Consider the following 20,546-nt stretch of genomic DNA (forward strand, 5'->3'; position numbering starts at 1 on the left):
GACTCGTTCTATTTTCTGGGTTGGGTCTGGGTTTATTGAATTCAGACCCAACTCCAACCCAACCCGACTTGACTCGATCCTACTCCACCCATTTGGAATTTGAATAATTTTATGTTTTCAATCTATAACCCGTCCCGACCTGAATCTGTAAAATTATTTGGGCCATGAATGGGTTGACTCGAATCAGATCCAAAATTTTTGAGTTGGGTCTGGGTTATACATGGACCTAACCCGAATGACCCGTTGGATCAAAAATTGTAGCGGTGGATCCGACCCAACCTGATCCGATCTTCTATTGGGTTGGGCCTGAGTTTAAAATTAAGATCCGAAAAAAAACCGAGTTGGGTCGAGGTCGCTTATGACCCGACCCATTTGCACCCCTAATGTACGTAGCTAACACATTATCTTTCTACGTGCATGAGTAACCAATCTCTAGATCAAGTTGGGGCCCCTCTTTTAAGCACCAACAATTAGAAAACACAACTAAATCACGAACAATAATAAGATAAAAATAATTTTCTATTACTAAATAAAATTGTTATCAAAAAATTAGAGTACTAAACCCTTTCTTAACCAAGAATATGGAAAACTAGTTGACTAGAGTACTTCACACCTTTAAGAGATCCAAAAATAGGGTGCTCGCCACTAGAGACAAGGCACATTTCACTGCTTTCTCGTAGCTCCTTATAAATACCTCGGACCACCCCTGCCTTTCTAGGAGTCGCATGGTTGTGTATTTGCCATGCGCTGTAACTAAAAGTTGCTTCCATAGTTGCTCTCAGACATGGTTCAAGTCTGTAGATCACTAGTAACTCATGCAAGTAGTATATAAGCTTTCTATATGAGATCTACTATTGCTTGGACAATACTCATAGCTATACCAAGAACTCTATGTTCCTTTGTAGACTCAAAACCCACTACTAAACTTGGGATATTGAAAATAATAGAAAATACACCCTACTAATAAATAATTAACTAAAATAATCCTAGTAGAACTAGGACAACAATAGGTAGGTTCATATGGGACTAAATTCAGATGTGTGAACAAAAGTCTGAGCATTTTATTTTTTTCCTTTTCCTAATAGAACTCATCCTTTCGATCCTTAAGGTTTATGAAAGAAGAAAAAAATTCAGTGTGTTCGATCCGGAGTGTTTACAACATTCTGAAAATAATTGAAAATGAAGTGTTTGCTAGTTTGGTTAACATGTTCACCCTTGAGTCTGGGTGGAATGTTGCGTGCAAAATTTTGAATTCGCCTGACCCATTGACTCAGCTCAAAATAATGTAGAAAAACTAGATCTCCACATATATAATATATGTAAAGTAAATAAAATATATGAGAGAGAAAGAGAGCATTAATTTATGATGAATCTCTCTTGGCTAGAGTTTAAGCAAAGAATGTAACACCTCATTTTAGTAACAGTGGAACATTGGTGATATGTGTGGAAAAGGAAGTCTAGGATGAAAAATGAGAACAGGAAAGAGAGCTCGATCCATGTTTTTTAGATTATGGAGTCAAAGAACCCGATGAACTTTAAACTAAAGCAGTCTATGGAGGTAAGACATACATCAATTTTTTTGGCGAAGAAAAGAGAAAACACGCTATAGGAAAAAAAAAAAAACACTCTTTCCTATGATATAAGAAACTTAGAAAAAAATACTCAAGCGTTCTATATCAAATTAGCTCTCTAGAAACACTTCTGAAGTTGGCTTTGTTATGTTTTCCCATGAAAGAAAAAAAAAACATATTTGGTGGGTGCAAGATCTGTTGAAGGTGAATGCCACAAATATAAAAAGTTCTTCGCTTGCAAGATACATCATATGAGTCATCCGGATGCACCTTTTTTGACATTGAGCTCCATATATACACAAGCAAATTCTTAGCAAACATGTTTCAATCAAGAATCCTAAATTCACACTTTATAGTTCTAGACAATGAGATGATGTGATAAAAAATTTGTCAAAGGTGGATATATAATGGGGCAAGATAAACACTCATGACAAGGATTTTGGGGCAAGAACACTTTGTTCGATCCAGATCCATGCGAGAAGATGAGAACAAAGCCATAGTTCAATTTGTTGCAATAAAAAGCAGATTGCATCCATCAAGGCCATCCTTTTTCAAACAAAAATACAAGCAATTATCTAATCTTCCTTCTGGAAATCCAACCATGCCTTCACCACATGACGGTGGATCTAAAGAAAGAGAATGGGGGAATAAGTGATTATGATCACATGGTTTGCAACAAAATGAATCCTACGCAAGATCTAATTGAATCCAACACAATAAGCACTTCAGCTTAATAAACCAATCTACTGATAGTTTATCAAATTGCAATTTGGTGTAAGTCGATCTAATTAAACAACAAACTACCAGGATATCTACTAATATTTAAGCTGCAATTTAAGATATATTCTCATCCTTAATTCCTTACAAGGAATTCATTGATAAGAATTTACGAAAGGTATGTTGGTGTTTTTGGGGTTTAAAAAGGGGGATTAGTGCAAAGGAATGGGGGTAGAAAAAGGAGAGGGGAGTTCCACTAGTAAGGGCCTCCAAGATTTGTTTCACACTTGAAATCTTTGGAGGAAAAGAGAAGTCACAATTGAAATAGTGACTGGATTTCTCCCCTAACCGATTCTAACATCATCCTTGGTAGATTTTATTATTGTAGTCATTTCCTGTTGCATAATGACCTCCATTTATCAAAATAATTGAGAGCCAATTTAGTACTCCTACATTTCACCAATCTTGCAAGAAAAGAGGAGTAGCCCAAGTGCATAGAACCAAACCCTTCATGCAACATGGCATGCAAGTAATCAAAGAAAAAAATAATTGGTTGAGCCGCATTACATTTTTATTAGCAAATCGAGTAATACTAGATAGACACAAGATGCTAACACATATTTTATCTCTTTTCTACTTTTGAAGTCAAACTAGTATGGTCCTTGCAAGTATAGTCCTAACAAGTAGAAAAACACCATATATATCTTTTATGTAACAACTCAGTACCTCACCTAAAATAGCTAGCTGAAAGGTATTATTTGAGTTCTTTAATCATGTATAAGTATCCAAGATCTATCTAGCGAATAACCAATGTAGGACCGTTCAAGTCCTGATATCCTCGTCAAGCTAAGGAAACAAATCTAATCACAAATACCACGATCGGCTTGTGGTCAGCCCTAATAGATTCATGCTGCAGTGTCCTCTAGTCCACATAATTTATGGGCCGGATCTGCTCTGATACCATTTGTAATAATTCAGGACTTCATCCAAAATGACTAGCCGAAGGTATTATTTGCGTACTAAAAATTTATTCGGCGAATAACTAATGTGGGACTAAATACATGTTCGCACGGATCCTCACAATTTAGCACTTAAGATGCGGAAGCATATATAATATTAATTTGGTCAGATTTCAATATTCTCATATAATATTATTTTGTTATTATATAAGTTCGGAAATTAGGTTCTCGAAGTCTCCATATATATATATATATATTTTCCCATCTCTCAACTTCCATCTTTCCGTATAGGTTTGGACTTATATGTTTCTGATTGATAGCTGAATATCTAGAGCAAGTTGATGATCCAATGGATCACATTAGAACGTTTTTAATAAAATTTTAAAAAAATATTTCGAAACTATTTTGCTGCTTTATTATTATCAAATTTTTTCGGCCTTTATAAAACGATCATGTTTTGCGGTTTGTCTCGGTTTTAACCATATCTCTTGTACATCCCAGCATCCAATCGGCGTCTCTGATCAAACGCCTAGTTTATCCCAGACCTCTCACTCATCTCCTCGCTGGCCGCCGCGAGCGAGCCAGAAAGAGAAAGCGCGAGAGATGGCGGGCGTCGCAGGCGTTGGGTTCTCCTGTACTTGGAGCCGTTCTCTCGTCCCGCCTTCGAAGCCCTCGCGCTCGGCCTGCCGCGCCTCCTCCGTGGCCGTGAGGAATGCCGTCTCCGTGGAGAGGAAGAGCTATACGCTCCAGAAATCCGAGGAGATCTTCAACGCCGCCAAGGTCCCAACCCTAGTCTCTCCCCCTCGTTTCAATCTGAAAAGCATAAAATTCGTCAAAAAATTTGCTTCTTTGCAGCGTAAATTTTGGTCCATCTGGTCAAAGTTTTGACTTTTTTCCGTTTGTTTTTGCTGAGGAGGTGTGTTTCAGTTCTAAATCTTTAAATTGAGTTTCCTTTTGTTGTTTAATTGACGCATTGATTAGATTTTGTTATTTCTGCCTGGAAAGGTGGGATTTGTATCTCTAATTTTGAGAGGGTTGTTGTTTAATTCGGCCAAAGAATCTGGTTTCATGTATTGGGAAATGATTTTGTGCGAAATTTCCATCAAAATCGTGATTAGATTTATAGAAAAGCCCATATTTTGCTATCCTCAACTCTAGAATGAATCTGGTTTTCGTATATTTGGATGAAATGAATTTGTTAATTTAGAACAATCGTGTGACTCACGGCAGCTGTTGACTTTGTCTCGTTCGTTGTATTCTAAATCTAGGACTTATTGGCGTCTTGATTGATATGACAAAGCTTAATGGAACATGAGGGCACTTAGAAGAATTCTGAGGTTTTAGTAATTGAATGATTTTATCTATTTTTTAATAATGTCTTATTAGCTTATGCCAGGATGTACAAGAATGAAATTGGAAATGCTTTAGCTCCATTAGGTGGTGAGTGGTGAGTTACAAATGATTATGTTTTTGAGACAACGTGAAGGTCTAAGAAGCATCAAATTGATAGTTTTGGGTTTAAATGAGAGATCAACAGTTTACAGCAAGTATTAATTCCACCTCTAAAGCCTAGCATGAGTTTTTCACCCAACCTATGACAGATGCTACTGTTCCCACTAGTTGCTCTTTCAGAGTCCATCTTCTCGTTTTGTTGAGCACTGAGCCTTAAACCTGATCTACTGTAACAGTATTGAACTGTCGAAACCTTGACAATTTTCTGCCCAGTCTCATAGGTACTGTCAAGCTCTGAAGCATGGTTCCCATGTCTTATTCTTGTGCATAAAACAGGGAGCAAAACCCTGATTCTCATCCTAATACAACCTTGTTTATATCTGCAGATACTTGGTTTGTAGAACTATACTAAACCTCATTTGCAATGCACCTGTTTCAACATCTAGATCACCTTAGAAAATCAGCGGACAGAAAGTCTTCGGAAACTTCGAGTCATTGCACCCCCACAAGCAGAATCATGGACCTGATAGTCCAATGTCCCTTTGTTAGAGAATAGCATGGGGGACAGTGGTTTATATTCTCTTTGTGCCTTTGTTTGTGTTCCGTGGTAATCTTGCTTTAAGCTCTAAGCATCAGCAAGGCTTATGCTATTTATTGGTTATGTAAGTATTTATGTATGTTGTACGTATGTATGTATTCCAGTTCTGGTTTGGGCAATATGAAAACAACTTGGAAAGAACTAATATTGATGTTTTCCCAAGGTTGTAGTCATTGCAACTCAAGTTTGAGTTGGGCTAAAGATTATATAGCACTAATTTGATGATGGGATAGAAAGTTGGGATTAGATAAACTAGAGAAGATTTAACTGATTAAGTATGATTAAAGCTTCACAAGTATTTCGTGAAATGCTTGGGTATTAGGTTCATTTGGTTTTGTTGCATCCAAGGAAAGTGTTAAGAGTGATGGACAGAAATGTGTGATTTAAAGGTTGTCTTTGGGTGACTTGAGCATTTTGTGATCACTATGGAAGAATTTTTGCTTTACTATAAAGATCTAATAAATAGATACCAACATGTATTGGTAGTACTTCTAAGCGGAGGAATTGCTTATCCGAGGACTAGTTAGCCAGAAGTGACATGCTAATGTATGAAGAAATTCTAGTGCAGATTGAAGCTTTGTATAAGGTTATCATTTGTCATTACTATAAAGGCTTGGTTATCTTATAGTTCTTTCTAGATGGCGATTGGATTTCTTTTCTTTTTTGTTTTGTGTATGTTTATGTTTCGCTAACCAAAACATCCATCTATACTAAATAGGGAAGAAAGCATTTATGACTGCAAGAGTCATTTTCTGTATCTTCCATAAGCAAAGCCCTTACCTATTGATCTAGGAGGATCATCAGACTCGATGTGGGCCACTCTTGCCACTCCAAGTAAGCGTACATAGAGTTCGGGCCACATCTATGACTTAATCATAAACCAAAACTTCAGGAAGCTATAATTTCTAATCTATGAAGAATTTAGCAATACAATTGAAGACAAATTGATGGAGGATCGGAGATCTAGTTTCTTCCTAAATTTGAAAATTTTTGAAATATTTTTGTTATTTATGGTTATTTGCATCCTCTTTCAATTAGGAGAGAAATTCGATTCGATTTTGATGGAATTTCACTAGCATAAAAACTTGGAACTTTTCATCCTCTTCTAACTAGAAGAGGAATTTGATTCAAATAAAGTGAGTGGACCTTTAAAGCATAATAGAGAATTCCACCTCCTCTTTCTATTAGAAGAAAAATTTAGCTCAAATAAGGACCTCACTAGTATAAATAGAATGCATATGCCGTGATTTGGAGAAGGGGAATAGAGGAAGTGAAAGCAAAGAGTATAGACACTATTTTCCATCCATGATATGCAGCACAACTTGTGGATCATGAAAAATTAATGAAAGTAAAGGGTTTAAAGCCCCACTTTCTAAAATTCTTATTGTTTATTATTTTATTCAAGATATTTGAGTTAAGTGGGTTAAAGAAACTCCTTCCTTCTCCCTAATCGGAAAGCTTAGAGATTCAACAATGGAACCCAAAAGCAAGCATTTACCTGACTTTGATTTTAATTTAGCTAGAGCTAAATTCCCAAGTTGGGGGAGTTTTGATCCAAGAGAATTGCCAAATTCGATGTGAATTACTTTAGCGATTATAGGTAGATCCGGACAAAGTTCAAGAGGATTCACTAATGTCCATAACTTAATCATGAATCTGAAACTTCGAGAAGCCATCACTTCAATCTAGAAAATATTTAGCATGTTACTGAAGACAAAATTGACGTAGGAGTCGAGATCTAATGTCTGTCCAAATGTGAGGATTCTTAAAATATTTTTATTATTCTTAATAATTTGTATCTTTTTTTAGTGTGGACTATACTTTACTAGTATAAAAAGAGGAAAGTTTTCATTCTTTTCTAACTAGAAGAGAAATTCAACTCAAATAAAATGTGTGGACCTCTATAGGATGGTAGAGAACTTACACCTTCTCCTCTTTTTGTTAGAATAAGAATCCAACCCAATAAGAAAGACTTCTTTAGTACAAATAGAGGACATACACCATGGTTTGGACAAGGAGAATAGAGGGAGCGAAAGCAAAGAACATAAACTCTACTTTTCACCTATGATATGTACTATAATTTCTAGGGTATGAAAAATTATTGCAAGTAAAGTGCTTAGAGCCTTGCTTTCTAAAATCTTATTGTTTATTATTTTATTTAAGAGATTAGTGTAAGTGAGTTGAACTAAATCCTTCGTTCTCCTTGATTGGATTACTTATACTGAAAAAAATAATTACAGTCCTTAGGCACCAACCTAGAATCATAGGAAAGCTCTAAGCATGGTCATTATGTGCCATATCATAAAATTATAATAGTTATATAGACGTACTTTAGATTAATTATGATTGAAAACCTGATCTCCTTCAAAGGCCTAGAAGAACATGATAGGGCGATAAAATATTTTTTTCTTATCTAATGCATGTGAATGCATTTTTTTAGGAAGGTTGCATTTCCACTTTTGTTCACAGATAGCTAATCAGTTCATCTTCTCAGTTAATCTCTCTCAAATGTTACTTTGAGGATCCGTATCGACGTGTGTTTAGTCCCATATTGGCTATGCAATGAGTATATCCTGGGTCATCGTTCGCCGTATCGGCTTGAACCGAGTGGTACAGAGTGTATCATACTGTATTGGTTTAGTACCGATACATGGTATAGAAGGTGTACCGACATACGGTACGGAAAGTGTACCGACACTCGGTACGATACACAGTACAGAAGGCATACCAACACAAGATACGCTGAAAAGATCCCATACCATACTATACTGACACAGTGCTAGTGTGGCAAGAAACCCAAATAATACTTTCCGACTAGCCTTTTTGGATGAAGTCATTGGTTGTTATTATAGGATCAGAGCGAACCTAGCCCGTGGCTGATGTGGACTAGGGGACACTACAACACGAGTCTATTTAGACTGATCACGAGCTGATCGTGGTGTTTGTGATTGGATTTGTAGTACTTGTGACTAGATTTGAAGATTTGGACCCTTAGCTTGGCGATGATGCTAGGACTTAAATAGAGAAAGTATGTAAGAATCTGTGTGGCGTGTGTTTAGTCTCACATTGGCTATGCAATGAGTAGATCTTGGAAACTTATATAGGACCAAGGAATCCAAATAATCTGGCTAACCTTTTTGGGTGAGGTCCTGAATTGTTATAGTTACTTTCAGATATTCCTTGATGACTCTATACCTTTTGGTTAGTAATTGTGAAATTCAAGGTTTATGATTACTAATTAAGGCTTCTCAACTCTCACATTTCTTCATCGATGTCTCCATGCTGGAATATCTAGCTTCAAGCAGATCTAGAGAGAGAAACTATGTAAGCTTCCCTCACCAATAGTCATGATCTTAATAGAAAAGGATAGTTAATATATAAGACTTAAATGCAGAAATTGAAATGGCCACAAATTTATAATAATTTTGTGGGATTATCAACTAGTTTGATATCTCTTCTAATGTCTAACATTTTGTTTAAATTCTCTCTCTTTTTTTGCCTGATTAAACTATGCAGGTAATGACGTGTTATGGTACTTGACTGAAATGTGTGATTTAAAAGAAACCACTTTAGGTTCATCTTACATTTAGAAGTGATCCTTCATAGTTGTTGGAGTTTCTTTACTGGGAAGTTGTGTTCTCAGTTTAGCATAGAGAATGACTTTGTAGAAGTGCTTAAATTTCATTTGGGAAAATGTTTTTAATTATGCTGGTATTAGTTGTAAGACATTTATTGCCTCTGCTGTATATTTTGTAATTTTTATAAAGCACTTATTTACCAAATTGTAGTACATGCTCAATATGATTTAATTAACACCTTCCAGTTTCTTTATTTTTTTTTAGTTATTTGCTGGTAATTTTTCCCTTTTTTAGACTCTAGACAACTAGACCTCTTTTTACTTCTAGATATGACCCGTTTCAGCCAAAACCTCTAGGATAGACAGGATGTCCACCTCAGGTTGGACTGTGATCTGGAACCACATCTTGGGCTTCATGTCAAGATGTTGCACCATATCTTGCTTTCCTTCAACCTTATATTTAGTTTACAACATCAATACTGGCCAGTTAAATAGCATTGCTTCATTCTATGTTTCAGGTTCCTTTTGTCAATTTTCATTTGGTATCATCATGTCTCTTTATGATTCACTTCAGAAGTTTCATTGTTGCGACAATCATTTATGCGTTGCTGAAAAGAAGGGCACGTAGATATTCAATATTCATTCTTATCTATGTCGCAGTTATTTTCATATCAGTTCACCAAGTAGATAGTGAAATGTAATCTAACAAGTCCTTATTATCAAAATTTCTCATTAATATCTTGCACAACTTCAGTTTTAGCAAATGAAAAACCATTTTAACATGTCAATATATTTTCAAAACCTTCTAATGCTTCAGAAAGGTGTCATGGCTCTTGTTCCTTAATTAATTTGCCCGTTGAAAAGTGTTGACTGGTGCTGGTCTCTGGAAATAGCTTGTTGGGGGCACCAAAGGAGATTGTGTGTGGAAAGTAGCTTGTTCGAATTTATACATGTTGTCTCTTTGTTTATCTACAAGTGTATGCTAGTGGCTTTTGTTTTCAATCTATCATATGTTATGGTGTTTTGACTATAGGGTGCTTAAGGTATCTTCTTGCTGCATTGTCATTCTTCTATGTACCACAGTTTTTATATGTGTCATCTTATTCTGCATCAACATGGTTAACTAATGGCTGGTATTATTAAAGGACAATATTACGCCATTCACCTGATATCTTCTATGTTTCCTTCGCCCTTCCTTATTCATGTGTGCAGCTTTGCTGGGTCATAAACAAGTATTCGCCTTTAAAATATAGTTGCTCACATAGGAGCAGGAGTCATATTTTAGCATAAATCAAATTTTGCCTCTGAAGAGGCATGTAGATACCTGTCATATATTTCTGTGGTTTTCAAACATGTTATGGGTTTATTGAAGCCATGGAGCTGCATGCATACCCTTCGATGAATATATAGCAAATTCTTTGTCTTGATATGAAAGCCAATATTTGCATGCTTATTTATTTCCTTTTACTGATGGAGAATATGTGGTGTTAGGAATTGATGCCTGGAGGTGTAAATTCACCTGTTCGTGCCTTCAAATCAGTTGGTGGACAGCCCATAGTTTTTGATTCTGTTAAGGGTTCTCACATGTGGGATGTTGATGGTAATGAGTACATCGATTATGTTGGTTCATGGGGCCCTGCTATAATTGGTCATGCAGATGACAAGGTGCCATCCCTTCTTTATACATGCTTATTCCATAAATTTTTAATAGTCCTTAAACTTTCATTTGGAGCCACTCTTTCGAGACTACTTATCTTTAATATGCTGGCTTTTGAATGTCAATCTAAGTTGTAGCTTCGATGGAGACAAACAAATAATTGATATAGTTATTGGAGTCAAACGTCTCATGGTTGATTTTTTCCAAACTTCGAAAATAAGCTTCCTCGAACTGTTATTTGAACTTTTGGCAAGACGTCATGGCATATCAGTTGATCATACAGTTGGTTGATATATTGACATATACATGAGTTCATAAGGTACGCTGTCTCGGTATCGAGCTCTATACCGGTGCTATGCTACCACTATATCGGTAAGGAGCCGGTTCTGCGTACCGAGTATCGGTACGTCTCCCATACTATGTACTAGTACGGTATGGTATACTCTGTACCATTTGGTTTGGTACGGTACGGCATATTATGTATGTATGTATATAGGTATGCATGATGTATGTATGAAAACTTAAATGAAGGTAGCCTATCAACATACATTATAAAGATAGGAAAAGAGTTACTAGTCAGTGTCATACAAAATAACATGTTGCTCTTATAGTCATTCTCTCGTTTTCTTCTTGGAAAAAAGTTATCTTTTATTTTTATTTCAAATCACGGCCGAGGGCAAACCTATATCTGAAAAATTCCCTTTGAGTAGACCTTTAAGTAGACATCAATTGCTGTAAGAAAAAGGCATGGTAATGTATTGATTTAAAAAATAAAAAGAAAAATACTCATGTGATATTCAGGACTTTAATGTCGACAATTAATTTTTACTCTTGTACAATTGAAAATTCTATCAGAACTTTTAGTGTTGGGTTTCAGGATTCTTGATTGTGGAGAATCTTGAGGTGTTAGGTAAGAATCATTGATACCTAATGCGGGTATGGTATGCCAGCAACAGACATGGTAAGTAAATCTAGAAAACTCACTCTCCTTCAGATAAATATTTTTTAAAGATGAGCATTGAATTAACATTATGCATGTGCAGTTTCATGAAGTTCAATTCTACCATGTACAACACTTCTAGAGCTTTTAACTAGTATTTATTTTGTGCAAGCATAAAATGGTTACTATTAGATCTCCATATGTAGGAATAGTTTCTTGAGGCCAAGGAAGTAGCTGCCAAAAGGTAAGCGACTAGTAAATAAAGTTAATTAGCAAATGAAATGACAAATTTGCATGATGAAATTGCAACTTAGGCAAGGGCACAGTCACATTGGTAGACATGAAGAGGAAACTTATTTTGTAGGCATCTTATAAGTAATGATTTTGATATTAAAATTATATTTAATTGGTTGATTTTCTTTACTCCTCTCTTATAGTAGATTATATATTAACAGTGGAGGGAGACTGCCAAAAGAATTGAATGCTAGGGTTTCATGCTATCTCAGATACTACATACTTTTCACTGATGAGGAAAATACAATTCATTTGTGTATATTAGGAATGTCATAAATGTGAGGTATTGCCAATTCGTGGGAGACTTTGGGAACTGATTGGAAGAATTAAAAAAGCATATGCTGTAATTCACTTTTCATACTTACTTCTGGTTGTGGTTATTTTCCACGATCAGATCTGAAGGAATCTTATGCGTGTTTTACTTAAGAATCTAAGTAAGCATTAATCATAAGCAAGTTTTAGTAATATGCTTCACTGATTCCAAATTTTGTTGATGGAAAATGAAGTTGGTAAAGATTGCATGCAAATTGATGAAATTTTCCTGTTCAAACGAACTCGGTGCTTTGGAATTATAAGTTGAACATTGTAGATTCGGTATGTATTGTAAATCATATTAATGTATCTATATGTTGGACCAATAGTATTGCTATGCAGTGTGCAGCATTAACAAGATTATATGGAAAGTCACACAATAATATCTTAATCTGAAAATATTTTTGTGTTCTAACGGTATCACTATATGCAGGTGAATGCTGCACTTATTGAAACGCTGAAGAAAGGCACAAGCTTTGGTGCTCCCTGTGTGTTAGAGAATGAGCTGGCAAAGATGGTGATCTCAGCTGTGCCAAGCATTGAGATGGTCCGCTTTGTTAACTCTGGAACTGAAGCTTGCATGGGTGCACTCCGCCTTGCCCGTGCATTCACTAGCCGAGAAAAAATCATCAAATTTGAAGGCTGCTACCATGGCCATGCTGACCCTTTCCTTGTAAAGGCAGGCAGTGGGGTTGCCACTCTTGGCCTTCCTGACTCCCCTGGCGTCCCGAAAGGTGCCACCTCGCACACTCTAACCTCCCCGTATAACGACATTGATACCATAAAGCACCTCTTCAGCACCCACAAAGGCGAGATTGCTGCTGTCATCCTTGAACCAGTTGTTGGAAATGCTGGCTTCATTGCACCAAAACCTGAATTCCTGGATGCCCTCCGTGAGATTACAAAAGAAGAAGGTGTTCTTCTAATCTTTGATGAGGTGATGACTGGGTTCCGTCTAGCCTTTGGTGGAGCTCAAGAGTATTTTGGCATTACTCCTGATTTGACTACATTGGGAAAAATAATTGGTGGTGGCCTTCCTGTTGGTGCTTATGGTGGGAGGAGGGATATTATGGAGATGGTGGCTCCGGCAGGGCCAATGTACCAGGCAGGGACCTTGAGTGGGAACCCTTTGGCTATGACTGCTGGAATTCACACTCTCAGGCAGTTAATGGAGCCTGGATGTTATGACTACTTGGATAAGATAACCGGCGAGCTTGTTCGTGGGATTCTGGATGCTGGGAAGAGAGCCGGACATGAGATGTCGGGTGGATATATCCGTGGAATGTTTGGGTTCTTCTTCACAGAAGGACCAGTCCACAATTTTGAGGATGCAAAAAGGAGTGATACTGCAAAATTTGCAAGGTTTTACAAGGGGATGTTGGAGGAAGGTGTATATTTTGCTCCCTCACAGTTTGAGGCAGGGTTTACAAGTTTAGCGCATAGTTCTAAAGACATTGAGCAAACAGTCGAGGCAGCTGAGAAGGTACTCCAACGGATTTAATAATTGCAGCTGGCTGCCGACCTTTTAGGTTTGCTTTATTCTATTTCTTTGCTTTTCTTTTCATCTTTTTACTTTTTGTTGCTGATTTTTGTATGTGTAAGGGTTCCCATGTTCAAGGTTTTTCTTGGTTGGAAGGGGAACCACTGCTGTTAAATTATAGTCTTGAGGACTACTATATCGATTGTGAAGTTCATTTTATCTTCTTGCAATTTTATGATATGAAATATAAATTCCTAGCTTGATTCACTTTTTTTTTTCATATGCTATGTTGCATCTGTTTTTAGGAAGTGGTGGATTGTGTGATCATAATGGGTGCCTTTCTTTGGAAGCATTCTATTTGAGGATTGAACGCCTTCTATTAACGAATCACCACTGTATCATGTTAAGCAAACTTCATCAGGATTCTGAAAAAACCAAAGTTTGCTATTTGAAACCCTCCTAAAATGTTTTTTTTTTGGTAAGGTGGATTACAAAAGCTTGTTGAACTTTGAAAAAGGAATGGGATCGTAAGGGCTTTTCTAACTGCATTAAATTAAAGAACTGCTGCTTTTATATTCACTTTATTCAAGAAAGCAGTTTGGAACCAAATGTCACCAAAAAAAGTTGGTCATTGCATGGATCCTGTGAGACCTTCCAAAGCAGGTAGTTGTTCATGCTTTATTTGTAAGTTACACCAGAGCAAGTAAATTCCATAAACTGCTGTGACATTGTAAACTAACAAAGTATGTTGTAATTCTGCCATTGTCGACATTATATGATAAATAACTTGTACAGTGACTCACTTTAAATAAAAAAAAAAAACTTTGGTAATTAGTTAAGAAAGCTACAAGGTAACAAGAGTGGATGGTGGTTCTATGGTTTATTAGGAGGGGATGGAGGAACGGAAGGAAACCAAGTCTTTGGGTCTCGAAGCGAAAACACGGGTGGGGGTGGTGATGGCTGGCCAGTTGGTGGACCAGGAGGGAAAGGATGAAATGGGAAAGGTGGGAACGGCCAAGGAAAAGATGGTGGTGGAGGTGGAGGTGGTGGTGGCGGAGGTGGTAATAGAGATGGAATTGGAGTAAAGGGAGGCAATGGTGGAAAGTGGATTGGAGCTAAGGGAGGAAAAGGTGGCAGCGGAAAGGGGAATGATGGCGGAGGCGGCGGCGGTGGAAAGAGGAAGGGTATTGGAGGGAAAGAGAAAGCTGGTGGCTTCGGTGCCGGGGTGAAGGGAAGAGGAAAAGATGGACTTGGAGATGAAAACCAAGGGGGCAAAGGGAAAGGAAAAGATGGTGGTGGGGTGAAGAATGGTATGGGAGGGAATGGGAAAGGGAATGATGGTGGACTTGGGAAGGGAAAAGGAAGATGTGGGAAAAAAGGAGGCCAGAAGAACAATGAGGAATTCACAGTGCTAGATTCCTGTCCAGTATTAGTCCCACACAAAGCAGGATCCTTCTTGGCTGGCCTATAATACAAGGCATTCAAGTTATAGAGACACAAACCGGCGTCTCTAGATTTGACGGCCACATGCTCGGTTGAGCTGCTCAAGCCAGGGACGTTGCACAGAGAAGATGAGCTTCCCATCAAGGTCGCCCGGCAGAAGGACTCCATCTCCTGGCCCTCCATGCATTCAAAGCCATCGACTGGTGGGATGTTGAGCCTATAAACTCCATATTTGTCTGTGGTTCTGTCAACCATGATCGATATGTCTTCCTTCGACTTGGAATTCAGTATGAAGTTGCATTCAACTCGCACTTTAACACCTGGTGGAGATCAAATGCATGAGAATAAGCTTCTAGTGAGGAACTTGAGTATTGGACTATGCATGTGTTTCTTTTTTTCGATACCTTGCAAGAAGTAGCTGTGCTTGGAGAAGGTGTTGTTAGAGCAGGCATCACAGAAGACAGTGCCCATCACAGTGATGTTGGAGGTGGGCTTTGAATCAGTCTCAAGGGATAAGCTCTTGGTGAAAAGAACTAGAACAAGAACAACGAGGATTCTGGGATTCATGATAGGTTGGAGTGTTGGAGTTTTTAAGAATACAGATGTGCAAGCAAAGCTTGGGGTTGTCTCTGAAGCACTTTGATTTATGGTTTGGAGATGAAAGGGTTGTAAAATGTTGGGGCCCGTGGGTAGCTGGTATTGTAGGAATTGGTAATGCAAGGGGATGGAAAGGTTCTGTCCACTCACAAGAAACAAAGACATGTGAAGTCCTTCCTTTTGGAATTATGTATGGTATGTAATGGTTGGGAGTTTGTAGCTGTGTGGTCACGGGTGTTGTGAATTATTCTTAAGTACAAAGAAGACTCAATGTTTGCTACAGGACATGAGTACTGATGGATTAGAAGATTGGGATTTGGGCTCTTGTGTGGGAGACAACTTATCATGTTCCTTTTCCACCTTTCCCATTTCCTCTTCTTTGATAAGTAGGGTTAATGTTTTGGGTTTACTCCTTTCTATTCCAACATATATGAAGCATCTCATCCCAAAGAGACAAAAAAAAAAGAGATATTGATGAAGAAACTGATCCTTTGGTTTTTTTTTTTTCAAGTGATTCTACTTTTTTCGTTCTAAAGCTAGGATAGCAACTCAGAGCATTGGATAAGAATGAAAGATTATAGAGAGAATAAGACACTTTACTATTTTGAGAGTAAAGGAGGAAGATTCACCATCCAAGAATCAACATAAAACTACTCAGCAAAGGAGTGTGACCACTAGGATAAGGCTATAATCTTATTACATTGTTCTAGTTGCTTGTGACCTCAGCAAGCTTATTTTCCATCAAGCTGCATGAGCAGATGTGAAAACTATGGTTAAAGGAATAAAACTTCGATGGTATATACAAGATCCACTACCGCCTAGACTAGTGTTAGCCCTAATTGTCTTGACATTATTCTTCCAAGTTGATGTTTAGCATCTTGGAAGTTCGACAAATTGTTCCATGTAAACCTAATCATGTGCTGGATTCGGGCACAGAAATGTCAAATTTTACATAGGCTCAGTCTGAAGTCCGCTTAAAAATAAATATAGTTTAGGTCTAAAGTCCAGCTCATGATCAACTCTAGTACCATGCAATGATGCAAGGAAATCAAAGGATTCTAAGTTCAATTTTTTTTTGGACTTTGATGTTGATATTGGTGTCTCCTTGGTGCGAAGTCAAGTTGGTTGCGTTTGCCTCTTAATTGGGCCAGCATAAGTGGCGGTCCCACAAAGCGCATGTGAGGGCACAGCGTACCATGCATGGCCTCCACTGACAAATTAACAAATGAAGACAAATTCTATTTCCATCAACTCGAGCATAATTTTTATTTTCGAATGTCAAAAAGTCAATAGAGAATCTCAAAAGATGAATAGTGAGAACAAAAATGTGGATAACACTCAACATTATTCAAATATATAAATAAGCATAAATAAATATTTAATAAAAAATAAAAAGCTAATGGTAATGAAAAAAAATCTATAATATTAAAGCTTTAACCTAACAAAGAATGTGTGCGCGCGCGCACATTGTTTTTAACCTAGATCCAAAACCACTCAAATCAGGTTTCGAAAAATTAAAACCCAAACCAACCTAACCGTACCAAACCAATAAGATTGGTTCGATTTGGTACTCGAGTTGACCCAAACCTATATGTATCCAGAATACACATGACCATAGTTATTGACCAAAAAAAAAAAAATCTTTGAACTCCAAAATACTAGTCCACCTCATGTCTATGCAGGAAACAAGATAGCAAACAGGTTTGGTGCAACACGCAACAGACTAGTTGATGGTCTATGCAGCATAGATCCTTGTATTGCATCAAAATAGGAAAGCATCAGATGTGATGCATAGGAGCATCACATGGAAACCTGTACTTCATGAGAATCTCGATGCATATCGAAAGGCTGATGTTGCATTAGTCCATCAAATAGTCCGACTAGCGTTGGATCAATGCCCTTCCACTGCTAATGCTGCAGTAACCTTGTTCTGGCACTTTTGCTCATGTTGCCACTGCAGTGTTTCTTAGGGAGTAATTTCAGTGTGTTTAACATAGCATCCTAGCATGAGCTGGCACGGGCAATTAGTTCAGTCCGAACCGGCGAATAGTACAGTAGATTGGATTGTCTCCGGCACTCCGAAGAGTTTTTATGGACGTCCACACTAGACACACCCCCTTCTTTATACTTTTTACTTTCTCTTAATTTGGCAGGATGTACTCATGTTAGAGCTATATGAATTGTCATTTTCACAAAAAAAAAAGGGTTAGCATGAATTTGCTCGGAACAATTTTGGTGATCTAGACATGGTCAGGTGTAGTTTTATTTGGCAAAGATTGAAATGATTGGCATTGTATTGCCTATCTCCTTGCAAGAGTCACAATCCAGAAAGAGTAAAGAGAAGCTTTTATGGCAAAACATATTCATACCTCTCATAGGGTAGGCCTCCTTAGCAACTCAATACCTAAATTATCTGATGAGTCTTTTTAAAGTCATGGTGATAAAAAAAAAAAAAAAAATGTTGGTTCCTGTTGTATCTTTCGCACAAATGAATGATTGATCTTTTTTTTTTCATGATGTATGGATCTCAAAGTACTTCGAACTTTTTTGCTCATCTATCTGCATAAATCTCAAAATAACTTGGATTCTTATGAAAGAAGGGGAATCGTTCTTCTATGTAAAAGATACGACCCTGTCATCAAAAAGGTTGCACTATATCTCCTGTTACATATTTAGGCTTCATGGACTTTGGTTCTCTAGCAGCGCAGCATCATTGTGTAAAGAGTGCCATCAACATGCTTGTCTCAAGCGATTTGAGTTGGAAAGCCTGTTTATGTTGCAACAATCAAGACACTCATGTACCTTTTAAGAGGTGCTCAGGTTGCACTGCTTCCTTAGCAAGAGTTACTGCTTCCTTTAATATAACTCAACTCGATTGCAGGAAATTTATTGAAGGGGCATACAAAGTGCTAGAACACAAATATGGCTAGAGATGGGCATCGGGCCATGCCCATCCCGGTCCGGCCCAGGCCCACCGGGCCACAGACCAAACGGGCCGTGCCTGGCCCGACCTGTTACTAAACGGGCCGTGCCTGATACGGTCTGCTGAACCTAAAGGCTAAGCCTAGTACGGTCCTAGGCCCGTGGGGTGGCGGGCCATGCCCGGCATGGGCCGTGCCGGTATCTAATCAAGTGATGTCAAGATAAGTTGGAGAACCAATCTAATCATGCGACATTAAGATATATACGTTGGAGATTTTATCCAATCAACCAATATCAAGATGAGTTAAGAGATTTTATCAAGAGGCATATCACAGGAAATATTCTTATCTTTCCTTATTTACAAGAAATAAATGTGGGCATCTTTATGGAAAGGTTTAATGGGTTCTACAACAATAAATATGGGTGCTTAACCAACGTAAGGAGCATTTTCCATTTTGAATTGAATGAAATTTCTAGCTTTCTTCTCTATCATTCTGTGAGAGTTCTTTCTTCTTGCTTCTTTCTCCTATCTTGCTACTCCATTCTTGGATAAGTCTTCTTCCTTGAGGAGAAAGGTCACCTATGCACTAAGATCTGATATAACTAAAAGGAGAAAAAAGCGTGTTTGATCATTCAACTCATCACACTCTCATCTTTTTTATCACCATGATAGAAAATATCACCATTGTCACGACCCCCGCCCCGTTCCCGGCGGGCCGCCGCGACGGTCCTAGGGTGCGGGTAGGCATAAGGCCACCAGCCACCACGTAGAACCCTACTACCTATCAACCATCAATAAATTCTGAAAATTTTGGCATGATGCATGCACAAAATGATCACCTTTCCTATGGTGACCTGTCAGGATTATCTCAATACATACAACACACTACCTGTCAGAGCAGCAATCACATAATCCGTCACATAATGAACCTGGACAATATATATCAATACATTATCTCAGGCATATAACTCATATGTATAAAAATCTGGTTCCCATTCCATCAATGGTCAAACCCATATCCACAACAGGATCTATGACTGTAACTATACACTAAATACAACAGAAGGTTTATAATACACCAAAAGGGAATAAACCTCTATCTACATTATACTATACTATGGAGCGGCACAGCTAGCAGGCAATCTCTAACCCTGCTCCTCTCTATACAATACCTGCCCTGCAATCAAAAACACCAAACTGGGGAGTGAGTATATGAATACTCAGTGAGTGGAGTAGAGAGTACTATGCACATGAGACAGAATATAATCATGGCTCGAGATGAAATCTCAAGATCAATAACAAGATGAACATGATCTCAACATAGAGAATATGGAGTAAATCATCAATATCACCACAATCAATATCAACTCATCTGAAGCATATATGGAATAATCAAGTAAACATATATGCTACTCATGAATATGCTCAACAGATCATAATGCTGGAACATACAAATCAGGTGTCAATATGCTGAAATCATCACTAGACAGCTATCGGGAGGTGGGTTTTACGCCCCAGGCAAACCAGCAACAACTCCCTACTGCCATATGCATATATCGAATATGACACCACACCAATATGTAAATCATCACTAGACAGCTGTCGGGAGGTGGGTTTTACGCCCCAGGCGAACCAGCAACAACTCCCCACTGTCACATGCATATGCAGGATAAGACACCATATCGATAATGTAAATGCTAGACAGCTATCGGGAGGTGGGTTTTACGCCCCAGGCGAACCAGCAACAACTCCCTACTGTCACATGCATATGCAGGATAAGATACCACACTGATCATGTAAATGCTGGCCAGTATCCAGAACAGAAATCCATCTCACATCTACATACTAAACGGCACCTCGCGGGAATTCTACATCCGCGGAAAGCCATACTGCACCTCGCGGGGTCTTACTATGCCCGGCGGCAAGCAGAATATAAGTCGTAGGACCGGCCGATCCTACGCCTAGGGCCGTGTCCCCCCCTAGGAAGGGACTGGGCTCCGCCCACCCAGAAGGCTACTATGTGCAC

At 38.2% G+C, this 20,546-nt stretch overlaps 2 protein-coding genes across 2 annotated transcripts; one reads left to right on the forward strand and one right to left on the reverse strand.

Annotated features, from left to right (window-relative positions):
- Positions 1–3,714: 3,714 nt before the first annotated feature.
- On the forward strand, positions 3,715–13,835 carry LOC103708108 (glutamate-1-semialdehyde 2,1-aminomutase, chloroplastic-like). Its single transcript, XM_008792887.3, has 3 exons — positions 3,715–4,027; positions 10,366–10,539; positions 12,511–13,835. Exons 1-3 carry the CDS (start codon positions 3,851–3,853, stop codon positions 13,576–13,578), a joined length of 1,419 nt encoding a protein of 472 aa, XP_008791109.2. The 5' UTR covers positions 3,715–3,850; the 3' UTR covers positions 13,579–13,835.
- Positions 13,836–14,204: 369 nt separating this feature from the next.
- Positions 14,205–16,017, reverse strand: LOC103708107 (leucine-rich repeat extensin-like protein 3). Its single transcript, XM_017843052.3, has 2 exons — positions 15,405–16,017; positions 14,205–15,320 (listed from the first exon to the last, which is right to left on the reverse strand). Exons 1-2 carry the CDS (start codon positions 15,760–15,762, stop codon positions 14,431–14,433), a joined length of 1,248 nt encoding a protein of 415 aa, XP_017698541.3. The 5' UTR covers positions 15,763–16,017; the 3' UTR covers positions 14,205–14,430.
- Between the last annotated feature and the right edge of the window lie 4,529 nt (positions 16,018–20,546).

The sequence above is a fragment of the Phoenix dactylifera genome, chromosome 14, assembly GCF_009389715.1.
Source record: "Phoenix dactylifera cultivar Barhee BC4 chromosome 14, palm_55x_up_171113_PBpolish2nd_filt_p, whole genome shotgun sequence".
Lineage (NCBI taxonomy): Eukaryota > Viridiplantae > Streptophyta > Magnoliopsida > Arecales > Arecaceae > Phoenix > Phoenix dactylifera.